We start from the raw sequence: 24387 nt of genomic DNA, 5'->3' as shown, positions 1-24387 counted from the left end.
ATGATAGTGGTGCAGCCTGATCACTTAGGAGGAAAAACAGCCACATGTTGGACTGGAGAATGTCACTGAGGTCAATGCCTCTCTCTGCCTGCTCTCTACTACTTCACTGTCTGTTCGGGCTGGGAACTGCCGTGAACCTCACGATATTTAGGTACAGAAACGGCAGATAATGCTATTCTTATGATAATTACATTTCCAAACATCTACTATTTCTGTAGTGAAAAACAATTGCAATATTAATTATACTATTATTATTATATTTGCAAAACTATGTCGTCAATGACTATATCATGATATATAACTATCAATATTATTCCTATCAACAATGTTGTCTAATTTTATCATGTGAGATATACATTCGTGCTCATAAGTTTGCATACCCTGGTAGAAATTGTGAAATCTTGGCATTGATTTTGAAAATATGACTGATCATGCAAAAAGACCTGTCTTTTATTTAAGGAGAGTGATCATATGAAGCCATTTATCATCACATAGTTGTTTGGCTCCTTTTTCAATCACAATGATAACAGAAATCACCTAAATGGCCCTGATCAAAAGTTTACAAACCCTTGAATGTTAGGCCTAGTTATAGACACACAAGGTGACACACACAGGATAAAATGGCAATTAAAGGTTCCTTTCCCAAACCTGTGGCTTTTTAAATTGCAATTATTGTCTGTGAATAAATAGTCATTGAGTTTGTTAGCTCTCACATGGATGCACTGAGCAGGCTAGATACTGAGCCATGGGGAGCAGAAAAGAACTGTCAAAAGAACTGTGAAACAAGGTCTTGGAACTTTATAAAGTGGAAAATGGAAAGGTGCGCATGGGACATATTTGGACTTTCCAGCACAACAATCACCCTATGCACAAGGCCAAAGTTGACCCTCTTGCGGTTATAGCTATACCACCTGCAAGAATTTGGGGCCTCATAGACAACTATAACAAAAGACTGCACGCTGTCAGTGATGATAAAGGGGGCAATACATAGAATTAACAACTAAGGGCATGCAGACTTTTGAACAGGGGTCATTTCATTCTTTTCTTTATTGCCATGTTTTGTTTTATGATTGTGCCAATCAATTATAACCTACAGTTGAATATGAATCCCATAAGACATAAAACAAATGTGTTTTGCCTGCTCATGTTTTCTTTAAAAATGTTATATATGTTACCAATTCTCCAAGTGTATGCAAACTTTTGAGCACAACTGTAATAGCTATACTGTATTGTACTTGCTTTTATGTGTTGAGACATGGATTCTAACACTAACACTTGCTGAATCATTATTTAGTGCTCCAAAAGAAATGCTAAACTAGCCAATCACATTTCTATGGCATATTAATTTGTTTTTAAAGGGGAACAGTCACGGGACCACACCTATTCAAATGGCCCAGCTCCAAAACCACACTGTTTTTAAAACTGATCTCACTTTTCTAACCTCATACTGTCTCAGACATACCTCCACCAATCACAATACTGATGAAAATGAGGTTCAGGTGTGCAGCAGATCATTTGGGAAGGGTGATGCACGGCTCTGTCAGTTTTAATCAGCCTTATTTTGTCTTAACCACCATTTTGTTTACAAGGTCTGAAAGGAAACGTCTGAAGGATGATGAAATGACTGATTTTTTCCTTTTAAAAATAGAGCAGGGACAATCTCACAAGACCACACAGCCTGCTGCTATTCAGTTTAGCTCTGTATCGTCTCCAAATGTCATTTCAGTTTCTTTCATTCGTGAATGACATTGATACAATAACTCTCAATATAGGTGAAGATAACAGACTATTTCATCAAGTGAAAAGACAGAACCGTGGAAACCCCACCTCTTTTACTGCACAAGGGGTTGTGATCTATATGTTATTACCCCAAAAAGCATGCACAGACGTGTACTTCAAAAATCCACCAGAAATAGTCGCAATATAACCATAAACAGTTTTATTGTAGGCTTACTATAACATAGCTACTGAAGGTTGTAGCCAGCAACGTTTTTGTCAATCCTGAACAAATTGTAATGCATAATTTGTTATGTCTGCAGCAAGACTCGATCATCCTTCTTTTGCGTCTCTAACCACTACACTATTTAAGGGGTAGTCAGTCAGTCAGTCAATCACTCAGTAAGAGATATTCTCTCTTCTTGGCCGGCTCTGCTTACATGGCCCGGCAGAAAGGACAAGCAAAGTACAGGGCGAATAAACAGAAAAGATGAATGAATCGCGTACCTTCAGCATACTGCAGTAGCAGAAAGACTGTATCATCTGAGACTATGAACTTCCTCAGGCGCACCATGTGGGGCACAGAGTGAGGCATGATGGTCCGCTTGGGCCTTCCACACTCACTGCTCTTCTTTAGGCCCTTGTGAGGAGAGGGAGGGGGATTAAGGACACAAGGTTGACGAGGAGATAAGTGATGCAGTTCGGTTGACGGGCTAATGTTGAAAGGACACAGATACGAAGGGGAAACACTGCACAGAGGTCTGTATTCATCAAGACACATTCAGGGCCTCTCTGACCTATTCTATGCTTCAGCGGAGGTCTGTATGTGGGGGTGTGTTTACATGTGTGTGTCGTCTGTGCCCGTGCCGTGCATTGGCATCTGGCACACGTCTCGCCCCAGAGCAGGAAAGCTGACAGCAACACGACCATTAGAATCAATTACACAGGTCACACTAGCGGCTCTGACACACACAGAAACCATTAAACTCAAAGCACATGGTGGCTTTGACACACACACACACACACACACACGTTCTCACACACAATTTTACACACACTTATGTGGATAAAAAGGACTGAAACACAAGGTTAGGACTAGCGGTTCACCGCATGACGTACTTTCAAAATAAAGGTCTCCTGCGTTCTCTTGTCCACTACCAGAAGAACCTGAAGAAAAAGATATTTAAAAAGATAGGTTTAAAAAGACAAAACGCATTAACATCACAGAGCAATCTTCTACCTCAACCCCCTTCCTTAACACTTAAATAATTTCTTGCTCTTCTTCAGGACATCTTCATTTATTTTCCCCTTCCCTTCTCCTCTGTCTGACATCTCTATTTCTCTCCCATTCTCTCTCTCAGTGGAGAGCTGGAACATATGTGGCCGTGTGTGTGCGTGTGTGAGTGCGCATGAACGTGTTATTCTCTGTGACCCTCGCTGGGCCCAAACAGGTGCAGGCTAAATGGATATGAATGGAGTTGTGAGTAAACAGAGTGGAAGTGCTAGCCAGGGCACTAATATAATTATGGCACTAACATCAGGGATGAGGGAGAGAAAAGAGGGAGGGAGGGAGGAGACTCAGGGGTTAGGAGCTCTCTCCATCTGTCCCTGTCCCCAATTAAAAGTAAGAGAAGGAAGGAGGAGAAGGAGGAGAGAATCGCTGTGTTCTGCCTGTCGTTGTCCATTGTTGTTGTTCTTGTTGGGTATGCAGGTAGCCTACTGGTTAGAGTGCTGGGCCGGTAAATGAAAGGCATCTGGTTCAAATCCCGGAACTAAAAAAAGGTTAATAAGAAAATGTACATTGCCTTTTTTTGGCTTCATTTTGATTTGCTCAGAGAAATGTAGCAAATTCCTACTGGTGCCTTATTGTGTTAATGTGTTGTGCGTAAACAAGTCAATATTAAAAAATATTGCTACCAACCTAATTATAAACCGGGTTCTTCATTTCCTGAATACTAATAGACTGAAATCTGTGAAATGTATATTGCAGGTATTACAAAACATTTGTTTACAGTTCTTATAGTGTTGACAATTACACAAAGAAAATAAATTGGGCTTTTGGCTATATAGCCAGTTTAACTGGTTATTCGCACTTCGCAATGTTTGGATGAATGTTATGAGATTCCTACCAATGTCCTAAGGAAAATTTGGAAAAGGCTCAGTAATGTTATTCTTGTAAGGTGTACAAAGTACAGAAAATAATAATATTTAGAATTATCTGCCTTCTACTAAAAATAACGTTAAATCGTTAATTAAGTAGTCATTTCGAACCGGTACAGCATTTATGCTCATCTTTATAAACGGTGCTAATAATTTCTATTTAAAATTATACTACATATTCTAAAATCTGCACTGGGCCAAATTAAATGGGCTCCAACCCGCAGTCTGGATTTGCCACCCCTGGTGTACACATTGAAGGGATTTAGTTTGGTGTGATGCTACAACACTAACACATGTTGTGTGTTGTACTGTGTCAATGTTCCGTTTTTGAGGCTTGTGTTTCATAGAGCTGTGACGCTGGTCTGTGTTGAGCTCCATTGATTCTGTGTTGTGCGATGTCCGCCCTGCCTGCCAAGTCATTTCATGGTCCAGTGCTGGAGTCACTTTGCCAGCAGCTGTTTGAGAGGACCAGTAACCTAAACTGACCTTGTGGCACCCTGAACAACACACACTACTGTCTAAAGCAGCCAACACAACCAGGACTTCATCCAAGCTACACACAAACATGCGTACACACACCTATTAAAATCTTGGTAGGGACTAAAAAACCAGAAATACATGTTTCCAATACCCTAACCTAACCCTAGCTTTAATATAAATAACCTAACCTTTACGCCTAAACTTAGCCTAGCCGTAACACGTAACCCTAACCACAGTACAAACAATATCCACAGTTTCACACTAAATCTTATCCTTAAACCAGAAAACAAGCATTTTACGTTGTGGGAACCTGCTATCAATCCTTGTGTGGACCAATTTCTCAGGTTGAATTAACCCCAACGGCCCACCAAGCCAGTGAGTATTACACACTGGCCTCTTTTCCTTGTCTCCTTTCCTGGGTGAGGCTAGGTAATCGTTTTAAACTGTGGAGAATCGCCCATGGCATCAGCTCATTTAAACAGGCTTTCTCTCCTCTTATGGAACTCTCCACTCCACCAGCACATCCTGAATGATTGCCCATCAACCCCTTCCACCCCAGACTGACCTTGTCTATGACTCCCAGTACCCTGTAGGCCCTGAGCTCCTCGGCTGGACTCTGCCGGTTCCCTCTGCTGGCGGGGGTGGAGCACTGATCCCCCATGACCTGATATCGACAGACATTGGCATAAGATTGATTTTATATTACCTTTACAAAGAAATGCTGTCATTTACAACAATGGCCATCCCAATTTGGCGATGAGGCAGTAGCGACTGACCGCTGTCTGTGTTGACCCTTGACCCATGCAGTTTCTGAGATGCTGATTGGATATCTGCTCAGCGCGCATCAGATACTCAGCTGTTCTTTTCTTTACTGCCTCCCGTCTCGCTGAGCTGGGTTCGCCTGGAGATGGGGAGAGTAAGGAGGAGAAATTCAGGGAAGTTACAGAAATGAACTGAAACAGGATAAACATATAAACATACAAACACTTATATAAGTGAGGAAAAGGAGAGACAAATATAGAGAGACAGATCAAGAGGGTAACCAAGAGAAAGAAAAATAGAGAAATGTTTTGTATGGTTTCATGTAGTACAGCCATAATTTAGGTTTTATTTTTACCCCAATTTTCGTAATGTCTAATTCCCTATTATGGCCGTGGCTCATCGTGGCAACTACACAGCATGTGCCAGATGATAGAACATCAACACATGCTTCTTCCAAGCAGAAATTGAGATATAAAATGTACATTGTATTTGCTATAGTTGGGAGTTTTTTTAAGTGCTTTGGGCCAGATTCAAATGCATGCTGCAGCGGTATATGTGCACCAGAGGCAGGACAAATTTAGGCCACAGTCACTGAAATTTCAAGGGCTGGTTTGGTTAATAACAGTCTTTATTGACAGCAACAATAGACATGCCTCATAACAGAATCTAGTATCACTGCACAAAAAAAAAATCCTTTCAGCAAGACAATAATGTACCTACCTTGAACACCTTGCAAAAGCAAATCCACCCCACTCCTGTAATATGAGAATGACGATTGGTAATCCTGCTCTGCTTCCTTCTGCACGGCCAATAAGATGCGTTCACTAGCCCTGTCAAGGTAATCTCTCTTGGTTTCTTTAGTGTTAGCGATACTTTGCGTTAAAGTGGAGGGGAAGAGTCCTGTTCTGCTGAATCGGTTGCCCTCTGGGTCTGGTGCTGGCCAGCCAGGGACTGGTGTGGAGGTGTGCTGCTGGTGGTGGTCATGCAGGTGGGGCAGAGATGGGCTGCTGTGGGTGCTGTTGTTAGAGTTGGAGCCCCCCAGTGGCTGGTTGGGCGAATTACGGCCTGAGGCCATGCCATCGTCCAGCTCTGCCAGGGAGTCTGTGTCTACAGCCAGGGATATCAGGTCACTGTCACTGGATGGACCTAGGCAGCAGACAAATAGATGAACAGACATGCAGAATAGTCAAAACAAATACACGACTGTAGATACACAAGCATAGTCACATAAGTATTCTTACCTCCATATTCAGACTGACTGGTAACGGTCAGATCATCTGCTCCACTGTTTTCTCTCTGAACTAGAAACAGACACATACATGTAATAAAGGAAAAATAGAGATGGTGAAATAGCACTGGGGTCGACCCATTCTGCGGTGGTGTGTGTGTTCTGGACACAAGCCTTTCTTTAAATAACAGCTACTTTAATCACAGTGCAACCTGTAGACATAGACAGTGAGAACATTTGCAGCCCTATTAAGGCTATATCCATTTTAAAGTAGTCAATGTTCTCCCACACAAAAAAATGAACTGGCTAATGATGGTCCATTTGGAGTCATGTGATCATCAGGGAAAAGCCAATGAGGATGGTATTCTCCCAGTGTTGACTACTGTAAAAAGCAGGAACCCCTTAATAGCGATGGACATGCTAAAACACATTTCCATGGTAAATTTCCATGGTAAGTTCTCAAATCAACTCCATGGATAAAACTGAAATGAATACTCCCCAGGTCCCACCTTACTTTCAGAGCCACAGTCTGACAGGCTGTCAGCCAAGAAGTCCAAGAATGGTTCAGCTGGTCCAATGAGTTCTGAGCCGTCGCTGACCTCTCCTCCCTGGAACACAACCAACAATCAATCAGAAAAAGGGCCAATGAGCAATGACAGATGATTATTAGTGATAGTTGGCGGCTCAGAGCTTTAACGGAGGTCTATGGTGTATGTTGCACGCCTGTTTACCTTAAAAAAGTCATGGATGTGATGGCTGCTGTAAAGGGCTGGGATGTTAGCAGAGAACTGCAGCAGATCCTCAGAGCACTGTCTCCTTTCTTCAATCACTGTGTCATCAAATCGTCCTGCACAAATTCACATAGTTAGCACACTTACACGTGTTTATTACACTAATTATTTCATGTAATATATTTCTGGACTCTTACCAAACACTTTGGCCTTGGCAAATGGTGGGAAAAGCTCAGACTGGCTAAATAGATTCCGGTGGAGCTGCCAGAGGTTGTGGTGTAGCTTCCGGAAATCACTGTACCTTTTCCAGACTGTGATCTAGCGAGAGAGCGAGATAAAACAAGGGAAGTAGAGGAAGGAATGTTCTTTTTCTTACCATTTACATGACAGACATTTAAAGCAAAATCTCCTCCCCCACCCTTAGAAGTCTCAGAACAGCTCTAGAAATCCAGTCCCAGGTCCAGTATAGGGAAAACTGAGAAGCAAGCTCTAACTTCTCTGGGCTGCCGCTCTGAAGTAAAAGGGGCATGGGACACAGCTCCACTCCCAGATAGGAGCACCACTCTTGACAAGGGGTTCATGTGTATTCCCATTCCTCTTCTTCTCACACACAAACCTAATAATTGGGATCATGCCTGATGTATTAGCGCAGGCCTCTGGGGTATGTGTATGTTTGTAGTGATACACAACTAAGCACCATAATTCCATAAAAGTGAATAAAACAAAGGAAAATACAGACAAGAGTTGCCTTTTTGTCCAAAACTCAAATTTAGAAAAGCTATTTTTAAATTATGGGAAAATTATAAATAGACTAAAGTTAGAAAAGTATTTTTCACACAAGCAAATTTTTTCTACAATGTCAACAATGTAGTTATTTTATTTTTCAATAGTCAACAAAACAATACATGGCTCCAAACAAAAAATCAATTAAGGAGCCATTGGCTCCTATAGGGGAAAAAAAACAGGCGCCAAATATTTTTTTTAAGAGCCACATAACAATGCACTTACTTTTATTCACCTTGTTGTGTGCATGTCTCTCCTCTTCCGACTTATGAACTATATACAGTCAAATACATTTTTTTTACGCATAATCTGAGCCAGTGTCACTGCCACTGACCATGATTATGTCCATATCACTTGGCCACTGAGTGTAGTTTGGCCGTCATAAATAATACATAAAAAATTAATATAGCAGACGAATAAATAATCACAACATAAGGCTACTGCCCATGAACTGGAGATTATATCATCATGAACCGGAGATTATATCATCATGAACCGAACCGTAGCCTACTCGCCTCACAGGCCTGAAAAATGTGAAATATATCTATTATCTTCAGAAAGCTGTTTCTAAACAGAACTATCCAAAAAAGAAAAAAAGAAATATATATATATATATATATATATATATATATATATATATAGCCCAATCCGTAGGAAATGTGCATTTCTCTCTTGCGCGTTCACTGGCCTAATGCAAAGATCGCTATCGTCAACCTAATCTTTGCAGCTGACAGAAAACACTTGTTTAATAAACAATTAAAATGTCTCATTGCAAACCATAGACAATAGCATATAAGAGGCGCAAACAGAGCGGAAATTGCAGGCGCGGTTCGAAATGTCTGTTATTTCAAATAGAGCATATTTTAAACTAATCGGTTAACCGGTTTCAACCAGCTAATGAGGCTTGGCGGTCGGTCAAGAAAATGTTTAGTTGTCGCCATAGTGGAAGGGGGCCAGACTATGTACAAATGAATGACGTTAACAAAACAAATGAAGCGATAGGCTACTGGTTATAAAACATGCACGTAGGATGCAAATTTGACAATCAAAGGGAGTAAATTTGTATTGTCGCCAATGGCGACCTTGCCAGAAATTTCATTCGCAAATAAATATATTTTGTCGCAAATGCGGCCATTTTAGTCGCAGTTTGGAGCCCTGCAATAATTTTTGTTTTTATACTTGAATTACACACAAATCAAGTAAAACACAACTGAGTGAAAGCGAGGTGCAAATTAATTCCTGGTCCAATCAAAGATACTGCAGGTGCCTACGCGGCCAGGCAATCACAGGTACCCAAAACAATCACAGACTGAGGGCCATGGTATCTTTCTCAAACCCTTGTTCTTCTAAATATCCAATTGTCAACTCGGCCACCAATATCAACGAAGGACAAACCAAACACTACAATCAACTGAATTTCATATTACCATAAGAGTAATGGTAAAATTGTATATTAACTGTAAATCCATTCATACAATATTATGTAACGATCACTCATATGCTATTATTTTATATGCTTACCACTCATTGCATATAATTGTATATGAACTTTGCATAGATTGTGTACTCTTAACAGAATCATTAAACCAATTCTGAGTACCGTAATTCCCCATTTATAACCTGCACTGTGTATAAACTGTACCATTAATTTCATAGCTTTGTGTGTATGCAAACCCAAGTATTAACTGCACCCATATATAAATTGCATGTGCCTGTAGAATAATGACTTGTACATACATTGTACATTATTATTAAACATCGGTCATAGGGCGCTACCCAAATGAATTTTTTGAAGAATAAAATATGTTTTTGAAAACACAGTGACGCAATTTGTATCATATTTGCTACATGAGTTTCTGAGACCTCTACGTCATCAAGCAATCATCGGTGAAAAACCTCACTAGTGGAAACGGCTTAAAAAAACGTAAATTTGCGTATTAGCCGCACCCATGTTTTAACTGCTGTGGTTGAAAATGTTTGCAAAATCTGTGTATAAGCCGCGGTTTATAAACTGGAAATTACTGTAAGTGTACTAGCTCCATGCTGTAATTAACAATTAAATATTATGATTCCAATGCTGCTTAACTTATCTGACATGAAAAAAATAAGTTTGACATTTACAAGAGATCATTTCACATCAGTCATTTTTCAGAGCTGACCTCATTGGTCAGACACATATTTTGAAAATATCAGAATTGGGCTGCTGCTAATAGTAATAAACAGTTGGAGGGCTGTTAAAATTGTAAATGTGCACTCCACAGCATTGTAAATGTGCACTCCAAAGTACCATTAGATGAGCATGAAGGACTGCAAAGCAAAGAATTTCCTGTTTACATCATTAGATTACGGCTTTTGGCAGATATTTTCTTTTGGACGGTTTAATTTAATCAACTAAGAGGGGGAGTTTGGGATTTTGGACAATTTCCTACTCACCCTGAGTCAGAAGAAACTCATGGATACCATTTATGTCTGTTCGTGCAGTTTTCAGGAAGTGTAAGCTAGCACACGGCTAGTTTAGTGCAACTGCTGGATGTCACGTAGGGTGGATGTTAGGCGGTTAGAGTATCTGACCAGTAACCGAAAGTAACAAAAAAGTTGACATTGAGAAAACTGAACAACCTTGGCTGTTATTGACTATGTTTCCTTCTCCAAATAGCTTGGGATTTGGTTTGATTACAATCTGTATTGTATAAGTTGAAGATGGTGAAGTTAAGAATGATTCATTTTATAAAAACAAACAAAATTGTTTAAGTCTTCAGCATCAAAATAAAAAAAATTAAAAGCCTGTTATATTTAATACTTCTAGATTATGGTTTGCTATATACTAGGGGTCAACCGATTATAGGTCTGACCAATAATTGGATCTGATATTCATACTTTTTACCATAATTGGAATCGTTCATTTGTCTGATAGAACTGCCGATAAAATACTTAGTTTTAAATGCGCTTCTCTGGCAGCCGCAACTCCCCGAAAGGTTTCTGCGTGTACTGCTCAATGTCAATGCTCAATGTCAATGTATGCAGAATAATCAGATTGATTATATATCACAAGTTAATAGCCGGTGCAGCTTCTGCAGTAATGCAGTCAATGTATCGGTCTGTCGTGGTGAAGAAAGAGCTGAGCCGTAAGGCGAAGCTCTCGATTTACCGGTCAATCTACGTTCCTACTCTCACCTATGGTCATGAGCTTTGGGTCATGACCGAAAGGACAAGATCCCGGATACAGGCGGCTGAAATGAGCTTTGTCCGCAGGGTGGCTGGGCGATCCCTTAGAGATAGGGTGAGAAGCTCGGTCACCCAGGAGGAGCTCAGAGTAGAGCCGCTGCTCCTCCACATCGAGAGGGGTCAGCTGAGGTAGCTTGGGCATCTGTTTCGGATGTCTCCGGAACGCCTTCTGAGCAAAGTGAGGTTAAAGGAACCAGGAAGAAAAGGTCAGGCAGTGCTAAAGGCAGGTTAGGTGAGGACACGGGGTCGGACGGGAGTGACACAGTGAGAAAGACAAAAAATAAGAAGGAAAAGGGAAGTGCACATAGAGAACGGGTGAAACCAGAGAACCAGAGGCGGAGGACGGGTTGGATGTAACACTGAATGGTTTGTGGCCCACAGGGGTGTTGGAGGAGTCATGTTCCGTGTGGAACACGCCTATCCTCCCGGTCGAAAAGAAAGGGACAGGGAAATACCGTATGGCCCATGATCTCAGAGCTATTAACGACAATTTACTCACACCCACCATAACGGTACCTAACCCGTATTTAGCACTCACTAATTTGACCCCTGATCAAAAATATTTCACCTGCATTGACCTGGCTAATGCATTTTTCTGTCTCCCACTAGCAGAGGAACTTTGTGACATCATTTCTTTCACACATAAGGGTCGACAATGGCAATACACGAGACTACCACAGGGGTTCGCGCTTTCCCCTGGCATATTCAACCAGGTACTGAGAGAAGCGCTGCAGGGATGCTGCCTGCCGACAGGGGTAACTTTGGTCCAGTACGTAGACGACCTGCTGCTGGCGGCCCCGATGGTGGCCGCCTGCATCCAAGCTACAATGACGGTCCTCACCAGACTGGTTGAGAAAGGGTTCAAGGTGTCGAAAGAAAAGCTACAGTTGGTAAGAACACAGGTCTCCTTTCTGGGCAGAGTAATCTCGCAGAAGGGAGCGGGGCTTTCACCGGCACACCGCACAACCATTCTCCACCATCCCAAACTCACTACAGTGCAGGAAATGCTATAATTCTTGGGGATCACGGGGTACAGCCGCAATTACATCCCAAACTACTCAGGGCTCATAGGGCCACTTAGAGTGCTAGTTAAAGAGCAGGGAATGCGTAAACTTAAAGCCACACTCAATTGGACTTGCCCGGCCGACCAGGCCTTCATTATGCTGAAACAACAACTAGCCACCGCAGCTGTTTTGGCAATTCCCGACTACACAAAACCCTTTTTTCTAGAGGTTTCTGAAACAGGTCAAGTCATGAACGGGGTCCTGTTTCAAAAAAAGGGGGGAAATAGGAACTTCCTTATGTACATAAGCGTAGGATTTGACAAAACCGAAAAAAGGCACCCCACCTGCACACAGCATGCAGTGGGGGTGGGGAGACTCATTCAAAAATGCGCACACATAGTAATGGGCCATCAACTTCAGATACTTACAACACACAGTGTAGTGGCTCCAAACTTGACTTTCACACACAAGGGGATAAATATGTCAGACCGGATGGGGACAAGGCTACCACATGAGTGCGCGCAAGAGGTAGTGAGGGAGACACGAACCGATCTGGAGGCAGAACCCCTCCAAGGGGCAGAGGACTTCTTTACTGATAGGTGTTGTTTCAGACACGAACAAGATGGGCTGAGGGCGGCCTTTGCGGTAGTGAAACTAACACCAGAGGGTCTAGTCACAGTGAAAGCAGAGAGGCACCAGGGGCTGCAGTCAGCCCAGAGAGCAGAAGTGAGAGCAGCAAGAGGCACTCAGGCAGGCCAAGGGGAAGAGAGTAAACATTTACACAGATTCGGCATACGCGGTAGGCGCAGCGCACGTGGAGCTAGGACGGTGGTTAAAAGCTGGGTTTAGAACAGCACGGGACAAGCCGATTAAACACGAGGCGGAGATGAGAGAACTAGCCGAGGCCCTGGACCTGCCCGAAAAGGTAGCAATCATAAAATGCAAAGGACACGATAGCTCAAATAGTGCAGTAGCTCAGGGAAATAAAGCGGCAGACACAGCAGCAAAACAGGCAGCAGGGTACACTCCGCGAGTAATGATGGTAAGAACAGAAGAGGAAGTGGGGTGGGGAGAAGGCCCTGAGAGAGATGAGCTAGTGAGACATCAAAAGGGGGCGTCCCCACAAGAGAAAACAATTTGGCGACAGAGAGGAGCAACAGAGACGAGAGGGCTCTGGAGAGGGCCAGACGGTAGAGTAATACTTCCACCAGCCATGCGGGGAGATAAATTTGTAGAAACTCATGGGTTGGGCCATGTAGGGCCGGCTCAAATGTTAAGAAACTTGTGCCACTGGTGGCACCCGTTTATGGTAGACATGGTACGCAACTACACTAGGACATGCACCATCTGCACTCACCACAATCCAAAACCAACGATTAAACCTGAGATGGGGGCGTTCCCCATGACGACGAGACCTGGACAAGAGATAGTGATAGACTACACGGACATGGGGGAAACAGTACAGGGGTGCCGTTACATGTTGGTGTGTGTGGACATGTTCACAGGGTGGCCAGAAGCCTGGCCGGCAAGAAAGGAAAACAGTCAGACAGTGATCAAGGGTTTAGTGAACCAGTACATTCCCAGACACGGCTTTCCAGAGAAAATCAGGTCAGACAATGGGACTCACTTTAAGAACAGTGGTTTACAGAAGGTAGAGAGCTTATTGGGCCTAAAACATGCTTTTGGCACTGTATACCACCCACAGTCCCAGGGAAAGGTAGAAAGGATTAACCAAAATTTTTAAAACAAGTTGGCTAAGATATGTGCACAGACTAAATTGAACTGGGTAGATGCACTGCCACTGGCACTCATGACGATTCAATGCTCGTTAAATCAGACCACTGGGTTCACCCCATACGAGCTGCTGATGGGGAGACAGTTTCCAGGACCAGCCGCAGGGCCTGCGGTCCCGGAAGGGGAAAAGTGGCCCAAAGATCACAGCGTGTATTTTGATGAATTGCGGGCTCTCATTTCAGAATTCACCAATAGAGTCGGAGAACGGAGGAACCTGCACCCGCTGGACCAGAACCTGCCCCAGGGTGCTGCTGAAGGTCATCAAACGAAAGTGGTCAGAGCCAAGGTGGACGGGTCCTCATCAAGTGGTGGAGAAAACGAGCCATGCGGTCCGCCTGAGGGACAAAGGAGAGACGTGGTACCATTGGAGCCAGTGTACACCAGCGCAGGAGCCAGGGAGATCACTGACAGACCTCATCCAAACCGGGAAGGAGGAGCTTGCCCCAGTGTGGACGGAAGGAGGACAAAAACCAGCCGGACCGGTGCCTGGAGCGGACCCCAGGATACTGCGGGACTACGAGCGAGACAAGGAGACAAAGGATGGTGCCAGGAGAATAGACTTTTAGGGGAAGGAACCGAAAGAATACTGTAACAATAGGGGGTATAGGACACCGAGTGGCTCCTACCACTCGTACCAAGATGACAGGGTTACAGAGAAAGGTCTGGGGAGATGATCGTAGAATGAAATGGTACCTGGGCATTGGTGGAATAATGATGTGTGTGTTGCTACAGGTTTCCCAGGTTGGCATCGGGTCTTCATTCCCCCAGCGAAGAGGTTCGCGACCCCACCTGAGGACACCTGCTTGAGGAAATTTGGAAATTTTGTCAAGGGGTTGCACGAGCATTCTGGGGTAGATAATCCGCTGGAGGAATGGATGACCTCGATGTTTGGCCAGTGGAAAGGTTTGATAATGTCTGTTCTTTTATCGCTTGGTACATTTTGTGTTTATAATGGTTACTTGTGGGTGTTGTTGTATCCCATGCATGAGAGGGCTCGCTATGAGAGTGATCTCTACAGCCATTGAGAAGGCTCCAGGACCGCCACCAGGGATGCTGATGCCTCTCTCTGGGGAGAGATCAACAGGGGGAATTGTGGATATATTGACTGTATAAGCTGTTAAACTGTTGTGGGCATTAAGGCCAAATGTTGAATGTCTGCTGAAAGTTGCAAGTAGAAAACCAGGAAATCTTATTTAGGCAGTTGCTAGGAAGAGGAAGTAGATTTAGCATGGGTGTCTCAGACACACAGGGAACAGGACACAGATTGACAACGCACACGCATACTGAGGAACATCAAGCTGAAGACATAAAGCCCAAATATGACGCTTGTGCTGCATGTACACATATAAGGTATAAAACATAAATTGGACCAATGGCACACTGCTTGGCTAACTTAACGCCCCCACTTTTTAGGCGTGTTTGAAGTATAAATACTGCTGTTATAACATTGTTTTTTTTCATGTTTTGACATTGTGCGGCGACACTTGTCTCCAAAAGCTTTTGTAATAAACGGAATATGCGGTACGGTAATTGACCTGACTCCTGGTGTTTTATTCTCCTTTCCAACAAACCAACTCGGGGAAGTGTTAGACTTCAACAATATATACAAAACAAAGTACGTACTTACTACATAGATGTCGTGTGCCATGTCACAAACATTTCATTGCGCAGGATGATGCTGTGTCATTCAGTGCGTTTGATAAATAAACATAGAACTTTTTGATTTCCTTGGTTTGTATTGATGTCAACTTCTGCTTGCTCGTTTTCCTGCTTGTGGATCTTGAGTTAATTAAATTCTACCCACTCTGCAAATGGGACAATACCTCTGCATCTCCCAAATCGTATTTAGGGAGAATCAATGAAGCAATTTCACCAACAAGAAATTTTTTGCAAGGAGGATGGTAACCCACGTTCACTTAGAAGAGGACTAAAGGTGAATAAAAGTCCATCAAGTTACCCAGTTCAACACGTGGAGACAAGAGTAAGTAATACTTCTGATTGCTATGTTATAATACACAAAGTACACATTGCCTCCGGATATTCTGGGCAAGGGTTGGGGATTTACGTGTTCACCATCGCCGAGGCGACTGTCCGAGGTGAATCTCATCATCATCATAATTGTCTTCCGCTTATCCGGGGCCGGGTCGCGGAGGCAGCAGTCTAAGCAGAGATGCCCAGACTTCTCTCTCCCTAGACACTTCTTCCAGCTCTTCCGGGGGGACACTGAGGCGTTCCGGAGGCATCTGAAACAGATGCCCAAGCTACCTCAGCTGACCCCTCTCGATGTGGAGGAGCAGCGGCTCTACTCTGAGCTCCTCCCGGGTGACCGAGCTTTTCACCCTCTCTCTAAGGGATCGCCCAGCCACCCTGCGGAGAAAGCTCATTCCGGCCGCCTGTATCCGGGATCTTGTCCTTTCGGTCATGACTAGGGCTGTCAAAATTCCTCAAAAATGACGTTCGAATATTCCCTCTAAAACGCATAATATTCGAACATCTGATTGCACATGCGCATTTTGTCAATGACGCGCATTTTGACGATGACGCGCATTTTGACAATGACGCGCATTTTGACAATGACGCGCATTTTGTCAATGACGCACATTTTGTCAATGACGCGCATTACGTCAATAACAGGACAAATTAATACAAAAAGACATAAATAGACTACCTACACAAGTAGTTAAGTTTAAACATATTTGACAACGTATTACCTACACAAAAAAAAGTAAATCAAATGATGACCAAGACCGCAGACCTCACGCTTGCGCGCTCAAGCACTCTCTCTCTCTCGCCCTCACGCTCTCTGCGCAATAACGGTTTAAAATGAACAACAATAAACACATTTTGAATGCTGATCAAGAGTTTTATGCAAGCAATATAAGGTTGCGACTATTGTCCCAAATATAGCAGGCTTTATTCAGTGATTGAAACAAATATTAACATTAATTGAAGTTTCACAGTTGTGGAGTATCCAGTAGAAGTAGACGAATATCTTTCAAACAAACCTTTGTTGAGCTGAAATGAAGACAGATTCAGCAACTGCATGTCCTATTTCTCGCTTAAAATGTTTTCAGAAGCACGTTTCAGTAAACAATTTTTGTAAAATACGAGATCGTATTCTCAATGAGCCGCCATGACACTGTTAGAATTCTCGAGAAGCCAGACCCACATCACGCGTTCATCCAATCAGCTGCTGGTCAGGGGCGTGGAGCATCAACCATGGCTGTGACGTTGCGACACCACGCTTCAGTTGTGTCGGACATATGGATCTGTACCGTCAGGCGCGCTAGCGCGCCCACTCGCAAAGCAGACAGCCAGACAACCACTGCTACCGCGAAAGTTTTTTTCAAAAAAAAAAAAAAAAATCAAATATTAATTTTCACCTTCAAAATGTGTTTTTTAAAAACTATTTGAATATATATTCGAATTTAGAATATTCGTTGACAGCCCTAGTCATGACCCAAAGCTCATGACCATAGGTGAGAGTAGGAACGTAGATTGACCGGTAAATCGAGAGCTTCGCCTTGCGGCTCAGCTCGTTCTTCACCACGACAGACCAATACAAAGACGAAATGGATAACTTGCTTTCTAGCAAGCAAATTCTAACTTTCGTTTACTGTGTATACACTTATAGTCATGGCCAAAAGTGTTGGCACCCCTGAAATTTGTCCAGAAAATCAAGTATTTCTCACAGAAAAGTATTGCATTAACACATGTTTATTCCCTTTGTGTGTATCGGGAAAAAAGCTAATTGGACATAATTGCACACAAAACCCCAAAAATGGTCTGGATTCTTAGCACCCTTTCAAAATTGTGGATACATAAGATTGTTTTAAGCATGTGATGCTCCTTTAAACTCACATGGGGCAAGTAACAGGTGTGGGCAATATAAAAATCACACCTGAAAGCAGATAAAAAGGAGAGAAGTTGACTTAGTCTGTGCATTGTGTGTCTAAGCATGGACAACAGAAAGAGGAGAAGAGAAGTGTCTGAGGACTTCAGAACCAAAATTGTGGGAAAATATCAACAATCTCAAGGTTACAAGTCCATCCCCAGAGATCAAGATGTTCCTTTGTCCACAGTGCGCAGCATTATCAACAAGTTTGCAACCCATGGCACTGTAGCTAATCTCCCTGGACGTGGACGGAAGAGAGATATTGAGGAAAGGTTGCAACGCAGGATAGTCCGGATGGTGGATAAGCAGCCCCAAACAAGTTCCAAAGAAATTCAAGCTGTCCTGCAGGCGCATCAGTGTCAGCACGAACTATCCGTCGACATTTGAATGAAATGAAAGGCTATGGCAGGAGACCCAGGAGGACCCCTGGGACATAAAAAAGCAAGACTACAGTTTGCCAAAATTTACTTAAGTAAGCCAAAATCCTTCTGGGAAAACGTCTTGTGGACAGATGAGACCAAGATAGAGCTTTTTGGTAAAGCACATCATTCTACTGTTTACCGAAAACAGAATGAAGCCTACAAAGAAAAGAACACAGTACCTACAGTCAAATATGGTGGAGGTTCAAAGATGTTTTGGGGTTGTTTTGCTGCCTCTGGCACTGGGTGCCTTGACTGTGTGCAAGGAATCATGAAATCTGAGGATTTCCAAAGGATTTTGGGTCGCAATGTAGGGCCCAGTGTCAAAAGGCTGGGTTTGCGTCCGAGATCGTGGGTCTTCCAGCAGGACAATGACCCCAAACATACTTCAAAAAGCACACAGAAAATGGACGACAACAAAGCGCTGGAGAGTTCTGAAGTAGTTTGCAAAGGAAGAGTGGTCCAAAATTCCGGGTGAGAGGTATAAGAAGCTTATTGATGGTTATAGGAAGCGATTGCTTTCAGTTATTTTTTCCAAAGGGTGTGCAATCAAATATTAAGTTAAGGGTGCCAAGAATTTTGTCCAGCCCATTTTTGGGGTTTTGTGTGCAACTATGTCCAATTTGCTTTTTTTCCTTCTTTTTTTTTTATTCTAATACACACAAAGGGAATAAACATGTGTATAGCAAAACGTATTAATGCAATACTTTTCTTTGAGAAATACTTTTTCAGGGGTACCAACACTTTTGGCCATGACTGTACTCTTTCCGAATGAACGTGTGGATTGATACAATTGTGAACAAAACTGACCGGTAAACACAGGAATTGCCCGTTACTTGAAATGAGAATTAAATAGTGAAAATTATTTCAAGGAATACATCATCGTCATATATTGTCATAGTTTGTAGTGTTTGAATAATTTTCCACTCGCAATGCAGCTTTGTAATAGGGGTACATATGGTTTCCATTCATGAATTTTTACGACGCTAATAACGCTAATTACTGACTGAATAATGGAGTAAACAATGGCACGGAAGTATAAATACCATGGGAACATGCAGCCGTCATACTGCTCAAGAAGGAGATGCATTGTCTCCTAGAGATGCATTTAGTGTGAAAAATGCAAACCAATCCCAGAATAACAGCAAAGGACCTTGTGAAGATGCTGGAGGAAACAAGTACAAAAGTACCTATATCCACAGTAGAACAAGTCCTATTTTGACATAACCTGAAATGCTGCTTAGCAAGGAAGAAAAACACTACGGTTTGCAACTGCACATGGGGATAAAGATCTTAATTTTAGGAGAAATGCCCCCACCCACGGGAGTGTCAGCATCAGGTTGTGGTGGTGCTTTGCTGCAGGAAGGACAGGTGCACTTCACAAAATAGATGGCATCATGAGTAAGAAAACTTATGTGGATATAAGCAACATCAACACATCAGTCAGGAAGTTAAAGCTTGGTCGGAAATGAATCTTCCGAATGCACAATGACACCAAGCAAACATAAAAGTTCTGGTAAAAAGGACAACAAAGCCAATGTATTTAGGTCTTACGCTGCTATATTATTGTGCTGGAGCAGTAGGGTCATTTCTCCTTCTCCAATAAATTCTCCTTGTTGATATGAGGAATACATTTTCTGAATTTTCCCAGTCTCCTCCCATTTTGAATTTAGGAGGACATGAGGTCCTGGCCCACACCTGCGGAGTACCTGGCTTGAAAGACCCGTTGCTGTCCCTGTCCAAAGTCCTCCGGGTTGTGTTGCAGATCAAGACGATACCTGACGATTTCAGCTGTCACTGTGTTGTCCCTTTCCTTGTCCATCTGGTCATGCTTCCGACCTGGACTAAGTTTAAATAGATCCTGGACTTAGCCCACATGCATTTATTAATTATTACAGTTTGTAATCTTGGAGTGGCCATCCCAAAGCCCTGACCTCAGTCCTATAGAAAATTTGGGCAGAACTGAAGGTGTGTGAGCATGGCATACAAACCTGACTCAGTTACACCAGTTCTGTCAGGAGGAATGGGCCCAAATTCACCCAACTTATTGTGGGAAGCTTGTGGAAGGCTACCCGAAATGTTTGACCCAAGTTAAACAATTTAAAGGCAATGCTACCAAATACTGAGTACATGTAAACATCTGACCCAATGGGAATGTGATGAAAGAAAAGCTGAAAATCCTTCATTCTCTCTACTATTATTCAGACATTTCACATTCTTAAAATAAAGTGGTGATTATATCTGATCTAAAATAGGGAATGTTTACTAGGATTAAATGTCAGGAATTGTGAACAACTGAATTTAAATATATTTGGCAAAGTTTATGTAAACTCCTGACTTCAACTGTATGCATTCTTCAGCATCAGTAATGAAACCTCAGGATGCAGTCAATCACTCAGTTTTGCGTTTTATTTCTGGTGCATAGTTTCACACGTCATTGTGTTTCATACATTTCAGTGGGTTCTCTCTAGCTTCCAAAAGGGCCAGACATTTATTAACAAACATCAACCAGTTTTTTATGCAAAGGTCTGGACATACCTACATGAAAAATAAGAAAATCAGCAGTAATCCAAAAAGCACCACCATGCTTCACTGTGGGTATGGTGTTCTTTGGGTGCCATGTTGTTTTCACCCCAAAAATACCTTTTGGAATTATGGCCAAAATGTCCAACGTTGGTTTCATCACAGCATAACACATTTTCCCACATGCTTTTGGGAGACTTGATGTTTGTTTTTGCAAACTTCAGCTGGGTCTTGGATGTTTTTCTTTGTAAGAAAAGGCTTCCATCTTGCCACCCTACCCCATAGCCCACTCATATGAAGAATACAGGAGATTGTTGGCACATGTAGCACACGGCCAGAAATTCCTGCAGTTCCTTTAATGTTGCTGTAGGCCTTTTGGAAGACTCCCTGACCAGTTTTCTTCTCGTCTTTTCATAAATTTTGGAGGGAGGTACAGTTCTTGGTAAAGTCTCTGTTGTGCCATATTTTCTCCACTTGAGGATTCCATGGTATATCTAATGCTATGGAAACTCATTTGTACCCTTCTCCTGACTGATATCTTTCAACAATGAAATCCCTCTGATGCTTTGGAAGCTCTCTGCGGACCATGGCTTTTGCTCTGAGATGCAACTAAGAAAATGTCAGGAAAATCCTACTAGAACAGCTGAACTTTATGTGATTAATCAGAGACACTTTAAATGATGGCAGGTGTGTAACGACTTCTGTTTAACATGAGTTGAATGTGATTGGTTAATTCTGAACACAGCCACATCCCAAGTTATAAGAGGGTGTGTACACTTATGCAACCAGGTTATTGTAAGGTTTTTATTTTTCATTTTTTCCCCCTCAAAGATTTCAGTTTGTTTTTCAATTGAATATTTCACATTACAGGTCACATTAAAAGTGGAAAAAGACATGATTTATCTTTGTCTCATTCTTTGACATCACAAAAATCTGGCATTTTAAAAGGGATGTGTAGACTTTTTAAATCCACTGTATTTCTGGTGGATTTTCAAAGAACGCATCCATACATACGTTTTGGGGTAATACAGACCACAACCCCTTGCACAGTAAAAGAGGAGTGGTTTCCACGATTCTCGTCTTTTCACTTGATGAGAAAGTCAGTTATCATCACCTATATTGATAGTTATTGTATGAATGTCATTCACGAATGAAAGTAAACCATTGTTGTGCCATGAAAAACTAGCTTTTGCAGTGTAAAGTTAATCTTCAGTCTCGCTAGAAATTGCTCAATTCTTATGACTATGCCAAGTAATAAGTAGATACTAGAAGGTGTTGTGATGGTTTAGTGATGGAGAGGAGGAACCAGGCGCAGGCAGTGGCAGTCAATGTGATAATTTAAAAGAAGATAACACTGAGCACTTAAACAAACTGAATGAAAACAAAGGGCTGGCTTTACAGCAAAACGACACTCACCACTGACGTGAACATACGAAGAAAGGGAACAATAATCGACCTGGTGTGAGCGACAATTGGAGACAAGACAATGAAGGAGTCCGGGTGAGTTCTTGAACAATGAAAAGCGGGAGATGACGGAGCTGTCCATCACCTCACTGTCACAGTGGGGCCTATTACTAGCTATTAAGCTGTTAAAACGGCCAGTGGCAAAAGCCATACAGTTCAAAGATCCCATTTCTGATGGACACAAACCTAATAAGAAACATTTGTCATTTTAACACAATGCTTAATGGTGTCTAGCAAAATATTCAAACTTGGCGTGATATTAATGTGTGACAAAACGAATGTTTTATGAGGTAGTTTGTCCCAATCGGTCCCGATACTGGTATACTAGCTTACTATATACTAGTGTTGCACAGTATACCGGTACTGGTACCGTACTGAGGTACTGGCTTTTTAGGAACGGTACTATACTGGTATTAAGAAAAAACTGTACTTTTATGCGCCGAAACAGGCAGTTGACCCTCAGTAATAAAAGCTGTACTGTTTCTTTAAGAAAAGTGGACCTGCGTGGGATGTCACACATGTGCTCTGCTATATGTGGCCGGTGTGTGTTTGAGCCTGAGCCAAGGGGCAAAAGGAGGATAGTTGTGGATTAGCGATGGCTACAGGTAGACAACTTGCATCTGCAAAACCAAAACTTGATTATTAACAAGGAGATCGGAATTAGATACGGCGCTACATTGGTTTCATAGCCAATGATATGCAAGCAGTGCTTCAAATCTTCAGTGAAGCGAGGCAACACTAGCAACATTGCTAAGCATTTAAATGACAATTACCCAAACCTCTAAACAGCGACAGGTGTGTTTTTTGTGATACAAATCCCCTTTCAAATATTCACAAACGAATCCAGGAACAAAATAATTAATTTCATTCAACAGAATTTTTTTTTTACAAAATAATATATTCTCAAAATCGTTCAATTCTGTGTTCATATTTGTGATTTTTTGCAAAATATATTTTATTTTCAATGTCAACGTTATTTATAAAGCAAAATTAAAACAGCTGTTGTTGACCAAAGTGCTGTAAAATCAAAATATACAAAATATTTGAAATTTCCAGGTAGAAAATGTACATAGGTACACATAACAAGAAACAGACAAAATAGCAGACTTTTGATGCCAACTCAGCTAGGATTAAAAGCCAGAGTAAAAAGGTGTGTCTTTAGCAATGACTTAAAGTGTATATAGTCTGGGCGTTTCGAATATGCAGTGGTAGGCTATTCCAGAGGATGGGACCACCGACCGCAAATGCTTGATCCCCTCGTTTTTAAGTAACTGATTAGCCGACCTCAGTGCTCGGGCAGGAGAATGACGATGTAAGGGTTCAAACAAATATAAAGGGGCCAATCCATTTAAAACCTTATAGACAAGCATTAAAATCTTGAAGTCAATCCTGAAACAAAAAGGAACCCTATGGAGGGAGGCCAAAATTGGTGTTATGTGCTCCCGTTTTCTTATACCGGTTAAAAGTCGAACGGCGGCATTTTGTACTAGCTGGAGACAATTTAGGGTTTTCAGATTGTAGAATCTGAGCATTAACAATTACAATATGAATGTACGTTTCATTGGAAGTGAATGTGCCTAGATAATGAGAACAACAGAAACCTCTCTGTTTAGATTATCTCTCAGAAGGTAGCGCTCTAATGACAGGAATGTTTACGATGGCCATATGGCATAGGGGTTGACTTCTAAAAAGTTAGAAACGCCCTTAATGTATAGGCTAGCTGGTAACCAACATTACAGTGAGAAGAGATTGACTGAGATGAGATTGAGGTTGTGTAAGGAAGACCAGGTCCGTAACCTCATGAACAAGACTTTCTAATGCTGCAATAAATAATATCCTTTCTCTCTCCCTTGACAAACGGGTATGCTAATTATTACAACCACTATACGAAACGGCCGATTTCTAACATGATGCTGCCGCGACCCGATGGATATGTTTTAACGATTCTGCTGAACTTCAGCTGGAGAGCTTAGGGGCTCGATTTGCAATCGCGAGGAAGAAGTTGTTTTTCCCGGTTACTGGTTGCTGAAAATAACTGAACAGTGAGTCATAAAACTACGCCATAGAACGAACTGTCAAGATTGCAAAAAGCGTTAGTTTGTCAAACAAGCCCTATGACGACCCGACTAGGCCGTGATTTTTATTGCGTGGAATCTGTCTGCGGGTGCGGACAGTCCGTCTCAATTTGTTGGGGCGTTGACCG

General features: G+C 42.3%; 1 protein-coding gene across 2 annotated transcripts in view; it reads right to left on the bottom strand.

Annotated features, from left to right (window-relative positions):
• rps6kc1 (ribosomal protein S6 kinase polypeptide 1) overlaps nt 1–24387 on the bottom strand; it is an 83330-nt gene that overhangs the window by 18067 nt on the left and 40876 nt on the right. Inside the window, exons 3-11 of one of the 2 annotated variants that reach the window (XM_013132644.3) lie at nt 7275–7395; nt 7078–7193; nt 6861–6954; nt 6360–6419; nt 5839–6264; nt 5133–5257; nt 4922–5020; nt 2836–2883; nt 2224–2356 (exon numbers count right to left, since the gene is read on the bottom strand). In XM_013132644.3, coding sequence (XP_012988098.2) covers nt 2224–2356; nt 2836–2883; nt 4922–5020; nt 5133–5257; nt 5839–6264; nt 6360–6419; nt 6861–6954; nt 7078–7193; nt 7275–7395 — 1222 coding nt within the window. The remainder of the gene's footprint in view (nt 1–2223; nt 2357–2835; nt 2884–4921; nt 5021–5132; nt 5258–5838; nt 6265–6359; nt 6420–6860; nt 6955–7077; nt 7194–7274; nt 7396–24387) is intronic. The other variant, XM_013132645.3, reaches the window with a different exon arrangement.

Source organism: Esox lucius, chromosome 18 (genome assembly GCF_011004845.1).
Source record: "Esox lucius isolate fEsoLuc1 chromosome 18, fEsoLuc1.pri, whole genome shotgun sequence".
Classification (NCBI taxonomy): Eukaryota; Metazoa; Chordata; class Actinopteri; order Esociformes; family Esocidae; genus Esox; species Esox lucius.
This window is presented reverse-complemented; position numbering and strand designations above follow the sequence as displayed.